At 47.1% G+C, this 6199-nt stretch overlaps 1 protein-coding gene and 1 long non-coding RNA gene across 2 annotated transcripts; one reads left to right on the forward strand and one right to left on the reverse strand.

The window, feature by feature from the left end:
* The first annotated feature begins 337 nt into the window (after positions 1-337).
* On the forward strand, positions 338-2593 carry LOC142578107 (uncharacterized). The gene is made up of 4 exons (XM_075687521.1): positions 338-582; positions 656-1517; positions 1690-1754; positions 1820-2593. Exons 1-4 carry the CDS (start codon positions 358-360, stop codon positions 2231-2233), a joined length of 1566 nt encoding a protein of 521 aa, XP_075543636.1. The 5' UTR covers positions 338-357; the 3' UTR covers positions 2234-2593.
* Positions 2594-2650: 57 nt separating this feature from the next.
* LOC142578108 (uncharacterized) lies at positions 2651-5019 on the reverse strand. The gene is made up of 4 exons (XR_012827168.1): positions 4735-5019; positions 4464-4643; positions 4065-4212; positions 2651-3550 (listed from the first exon to the last, which is right to left on the reverse strand). It is a non-coding gene; the product is annotated as an uncharacterized LOC142578108 (long non-coding RNA).
* Between the last annotated feature and the right edge of the window lie 1180 nt (positions 5020-6199).

Below are 6199 nucleotides of genomic sequence, written 5' to 3' on the forward strand. Positions count from 1 at the left end.
CACTCGTTGAGTGCCTTGGCAATGAGGAATGGGGACATGTCTTGAATTTTTCGTTCAGTTTCAGACGTGATGACAAAAAATTTTGTAAAGCTATCACAAGGTTTACTGAAGTTCATTACTTCGGTCCGGTGCCTTTTCGGCCTCCGATCAGATTTTTCTGAAGAGGGGGTTCTATACATGTAATTACATATACGTTCGGCAGTTAAGCTGGCCGCCCACCATGGAGCCCAACATGGGAGTGTTTTAAGGGGGCGCCACCTTTTTGGAAATTTTGGAACAACTAGCGCCACCTCTACGCCATGCCGAGAGTTTCCCGTCGTTCGCGCCACTGGCCGGCTGCTGTTGCTGCCTTGCGACATGGCAGCACGGAACGAACAGCGTGTGTTGTTTTGCGGATTTCGTCGAATTGAAAACATTGACGAATATTTTAAGAGGTGTAGCATTTTGCGTGGCAGCAACCTCTACGCCGGGAACCATGTTTACGGCGTAAGAGAGGAAATTTCGTGCGCAGCAGGACCTTCCGACATATTCGGAAAATGCATCGCGCAAATGAAGAGTGCGGATTACGACGTGCGACTGACGGTAAGCACAACTCATGAAACAGCATTATATTTATTCGTTGCATGTTGATGAGAGGTGTGCGATGCTCGCGCAGTTGTCTGCGAAGCCAAGATGGATCGTTGAAGCCAGATGCACGTGCAAGGCGGGATGCCGAGGCTGGTGCAAGCACGCAGCGGCGCTGGCTCTGTTCGTGAACAACTCCGTGCACTCGTCCTGCACAGACCTACCGTGCGCGTGGCTGAAACCTTCGTCGCGTCCAACCGTGGACACGAAAAAGCAGACTAAAGAACTTTTTCCAGGTAAGAACGAAAATGCTTTATCACAAGGTCCATCCCATAACATAATTGCAATCGTCCGCCCAGGTCGCCCCTTGCCTGTACCAGTGCTTAAGGCACTGTCCGCGTCTGAAGTTCACGCCCAATTTCCGGACATTAGGTGCGCCTTCACAGACGTGCTGCAGCGCAGAGAGAGCGATATATTCAAAGAATCCGGGGCTGCGTCTCCCGGTGCGGTTGAAGAAGTATCGAGTCGCGCAGCTTCTGAGCTCGTGAGAGCAATTGTGGAAAACGGGCGCGCCATTTACAGCATGATGGAAGTTATCAATGCATTGCCCCTCAGAGTTAAAAGGTGCGACATGCTGTCTGCACTGCCGGTCAGGGAAAGAACTTTTTATGAAAAGTTCGTGCAAAAAAGCATAGATGAAATAATCGAAATCGAACTTATGACCAGGGGCCAAGGAACTGTAAAAAGGTTTGTTTTTTCTCTGCATGCGTCGTTGCGCTTTCTTCCTGACACTAATGGCACATTCCTTCTTGATACTAGGTGGCATCAGGAGAGGATTTTTCGAATCACAAGCTCCGCTGCTCACCGAATAAAGACGAGAGAGGCAGAGTTTGAAGCTCTTGCAGATGCATTGGCGACACCGAGAGCCTTTGCAACAGCTGCCACCACCTACGGTAAGCAGCAGCACACCTTGTACAAGAACATGCAGATGTAAACAGGCAGTCTAGTAGTGCCTTCATTTGTTAAAAAAGGCTAATTGTGTGTATTGTGTTATCTTGTGCACGTAAGAAGGTGCCAAATACGAATGCGTCCGAAAAGTATTTTCTTATTTTTATCATTCTACAGGAAAGAATACAGAAGACGTGGCAAGACAGGAGCTCTCAATGCTCCTGCAGGTTCCAATTCATGAGGTATCAATTCCCTGTATTCAAAAAAGCTATTATGTTTCTTACATCCTTTCATGTTTCTTCTGCAGGTTGGTCTAGTTATACACCCAAAACAACACTGGCTGTGCTGCAGCCCTGACGGCATCATTTCAACCAACAACACAACTCGTGCGGTTGAAATCAAATGCCCCTTTTCTCTAAAGGACTCGGAGCTTATTGATGCTGATCAGGAAGTGAGCTACGTAAAGTACATCCACTATGTCAATGGAAAGTTGACTCTAAGGAAAACCCACCCGTATTTCACACAGGTGATGGTTATATTGTATGTCTTAAATATTCAAGAAGTGCATTTGTTTGTGTACTCAAAAAAACAGAGTCTCAGCCTAATTGTTGAGAGGGATGAAAAATTCCTCTCCGAGTACATCCCTAAGCTTGAAGGATACTATTTCAAGTATCTTCTAAAACGGCTCACAGACTTATCAAAAGAAAATGTTCAAGTGTAATGTGCTGTCCACGAACGTAGCGCCTTTTTTCTGTGAAGAGGGGTTCTTGCAGTCAAGGCATAATTAAAAAGGCTGGTTTGACAGTGAAAACATGTTTTATTGCAGAGTTTTAGTGCAATGCATTCATGCGTTATGTACACTTGCATTGAATAAAAATGGTTCCCAGTCCTACTTCAAGGTCCTGGAAATGTTCTGTTGAACACTTGATTGAGTCCATTTCTGCCAAACTAAAATCGGCTTAGAATCTCAACACTCCTCTACAGTGTCAGGCTTTTGGGCACCAAAGATTGGTGGCTGTAGGTTGGCCAGAATACAGCACATCCGCATAATATCGCTCATGTGAGGAATCAGCTCAATGGTTATTCTTGCTTTGAGGATGTTGAACATCTTCACACGTTGAATCAGCCTTTCCACGTGTATGCGCACTTGGGCGACGTTGTATGTTTCCTGCAGTTCCTCATGCGTAAACTGCACATTCCCTTTTGAAAAAGGGGGCAAAATAACAATGCCTTTCTGGCCTGAAACGGGCGCTCTAATGCCAGGAAAACCCTTATCTGCGAGTACTATGTCGCCAGGCTCAATCCTGTCAAGGAATCCGGATTCAAGTGTTATGCGAGTGTCTGATGTGCGACCACCGTAGGCTTCGGAGACGAACGTGACTACACCATTTGGCAAAATACCTAGTAAAAACTTCAAAGTGTAGCCACCCTTATAGTGTGAAAACAGTGCTCTCCTTTGCTCAACTGTAGGTGGTTCTTCAGTTCTTACTTCAGTGCAGTCTATTATATAACGGCAGCGTGGATAGTGCAACTTAAAACATGCTGGCATGGTTGCTTGCACTGTGGAAAATGATGGTTCGGGTATCCATTCGTTCATTGCAGCCAGCAGGTTACTCAAAACAAAATAAAATATACGGCTAACTGCCGTACGGTGAAGTCCAAAAAGGACCCCCAAGCTAGCAAAAGAAATGCCAAGCTTAAGCTTCATCAAAAAAATTACAAGTTTCTGAGGAATCGGCACATCGATTCGCCTTACGGATATTGGTGACAGGATAGACATCAGCAAAGCAAAGACATTGGTGCTGACGCCACATAATTCCCTAAATGCATCTGCTCTCTCCTTTAGCGAGTCATATCCAAGGAACACACAGCTTCTTTCGTCTGTTCCAGTGCTTGCGGATCTTGTCATCGGGACTGTCTGCACACCTATGTTTGATGTGCTTGCATGTGACACCTGTGTGGAGGCTGAGCCATTTGATGTTACTGAGAGAAATATACAGCACTGGCCTCCATGTACATCTGCGTCTGTCTGAGTCCCCTAGAAAATGTAACACATGACAAGCAACATTTTGTTAGTCAACACTAATAAATATTTTGTCAAACTGTGGGACGAAATTCACACCACTGGTTAGAAGAGAATTAGAGTGCTGTTGGGGACACACCTGCATAATACTGAGCACAGAAGGGTAGACACTCAAGCAAATACTAACGGGACTGCCCCATGGCTACATACAGCTGCATTAGCTAGGGTGCCCTAGTTCTGGCTGCCTTTATTTTCTTTCTTTTGCAAAGTTAAACAAAAGTCTTATTTTAAGCAAGTGGCAGGGTCAGCAAACAACATATTCGAGTTGCTTCAACGTACATGCAGGAAGGTAAGGAAAAGGCCGTAATTAAAACAAACAAGTGGTGGACAATTTAAATGTCCCATAGCGTTGCGTTATCCTTAAAAGCATAGTACTGTAGAATTATGCCTCTGCACAAAAAAAAAAAAGCAGCAGCCTACATATAGCAGGCGTTAGCATTTGAAAGGATTCTATACATGAGGGCCTTACCACCGAAGCAAAAGTAACGCTTTTATCTGCAGCTTCCAATTGGTCCTCAACAGCACCAAGAACCAGACCACCGAGAGAGGAAGCGCCAGTTTCACTGTCAGAACCAGTAGACGTCCGCGCCGCACCTGCTGAAACACGTCGCCGCAACCTACGGTAGAGAAAACACACGATTGTTTAGTATAACAGAAAACTGCGCAACTTGCTATGGGCTCGTCCAGCGCGCGAGGACGACCATGCACAAAGACGAGGAAATCCACAGCACCACACCGACAGGATATCGCCGGGTCGACTCGGAGCTCATCCCGTGCATTTTACCCTGTTGCGGTCGTTAGAGTACTGGCCGAATTTTTGCAAAACACAGTATTAAAGCGTACTATCATCGGCTACATAGGAACTTACCGCTCGTATCTTTCTAGCTTCGTTGCGGGCCCTACGCCATCTTCTCTCCCGTAGCAGGAAGGGAATATCGTTGGAATGTAGGCAGGGTGGTGGGCAACAGTACTCTTCTCATTACCCACGAAATGGGCGCTACAAATGCGTGTTTGGCCCTTAACGGGTTGCCACAGTCCACCGTCCGCACTAAAAAAACAAAGAAACGAGGCATTACTTCAACTGTAACCATGGAGAAAGCCAAAATCAACGCAAGAAAACGAAATGGTCACTTGTTTACCTGGCTCTTCGCACTGCTTTAATCCACCGCTCCCGTCGCTCCTTCTCGTAGGGCTTCCATGGAAAGTTATAGAACTTGATGTTCGGGACTTTCCCCACAACATTTCTATAGCTGTTGTGGCAACCATACACGCAGCAATAAACGGTGCCACCTTTTTTCTTCCGCGATTCGGTGCTGTCGGAACGAGACGCCATGCTGACTGCACTGAGGCAGGCTGCTTCGAGACGACGGCAAATTTCCGCCGCGTTTTACAGGTGGCGCCACTTGTTCGGTTCAAAGCTGCAGCGCACGAGGGCTATAACCATATAACCATGACCAAGGAAGGCCACGCCCACATGGTTAACTCTTGCCGCCTTGAAATTTGGAAGTGACAAGAAGCGATAAGAAGACAGGAAAGAAGAGACAGCGAGAGGGAAAGCAAAAGATTGAATAGAGGGACAGGAAAAGGCGACTACCGATTTCCCCCGGGTGGGTCAGCCCGGGGGTGCCGTCTATGTGAAGCAGAGGCCAAAGAGGTGTGTTGCCTCCGCCGGGGGGCCTTAAAGGTTCGAACACCCGGCATCGGCTCAACCTCCAGGATCCCCCTTTCCCCGGACACGGCTAAGCCGCGTACGGCTACACGCGGGAGGGTCCAACCCTCGTGTGGTCGGGTCCGTGGTGTCGCAACACACCAAACGCCTGCTGACGCAGACGCCTCTGCGGGGGCGGTTGGAAGGTACCCTGCATCCCAGATGGTGTTGAAAAGTGTGAGTAGTGTAACTTGCGTGTCATTGTGTAAGTTTTTGAGCATTTCATACATGATTCTATCAGATCCCGGTGCAGAGTTCTTGCATGCACTCAAGGCAGCTCTCAACTCGGCAGCACTAAAAGGACAGTTGTACGGTTCATTCTGCCGACATTTTCTGATGAGTGGCTTGCATTCTTCTATTTGTTTATATTTCAGGAAGGGTTGCGAATAATGGTTTGAACTTGATACACTCTCAAAGTGCTCCCCTAGTGAGTCTGCCTGATCTTGCAGTGTATCGCCCTGTGTATTTACTAGAGGGAGTGAATATGTTTGCCTCCATCTAATCCTATTAGCCCTGTTCCAGGCTATGGCCTCATCTCTAAGCGAGTTAATACTCGATAAAAACTTGTGCCAACTTTCTCTTCTGGCCTGTCGGCGGGTTCTCCTACCTTGGGACTTTACTTTTTTAAAGTTGACAAGTTTTCTGCAGTGGGCGTAGCGCGTAGCAACCCCCACGCTTTGTTCTGATTCCTACGTGCGATTCTGCATTCGTCGTTCCACCACGGGACATGCCGTTTGCATGCCGAGCTACTTACTTCACGTATGCATTTAGATGCGGCATCTATTATGAAAGCTGTAAAATACTGCACAGCAGCATCAATTTCTAACGAGGGCATCTCATCCCATAATATACTAGTTAAGTTTCGGAATTTCTCCCAGTCTGCTGTGTAAATCTTC

Source organism: Dermacentor variabilis, chromosome 4 (genome assembly GCF_050947875.1).
Source record: "Dermacentor variabilis isolate Ectoservices chromosome 4, ASM5094787v1, whole genome shotgun sequence".
NCBI lineage: Eukaryota > Metazoa > Arthropoda > Arachnida > Ixodida > Ixodidae > Dermacentor > Dermacentor variabilis.

Bases quoted from the DNA above. Each gene is read 5' to 3' on its own strand.
- LOC142578107 (XM_075687521.1), top strand. From the start codon at position 358: ATGGCAGCACGGAACGAACAGCGTGTGTTGTTTTGCGGATTTCGTCGA. The intron at 1,518-1,689 runs GTAAGCAGCAGC...ATCATTCTACAG, and splicing joins AACAGCTGCCACCACCTACG to GAAAGAATACAGAAGACGTG. The intron at 1,755-1,819 runs GTATCAATTCCC...TTTCTTCTGCAG, and splicing joins TGCAGGTTCCAATTCATGAG to GTTGGTCTAGTTATACACCC.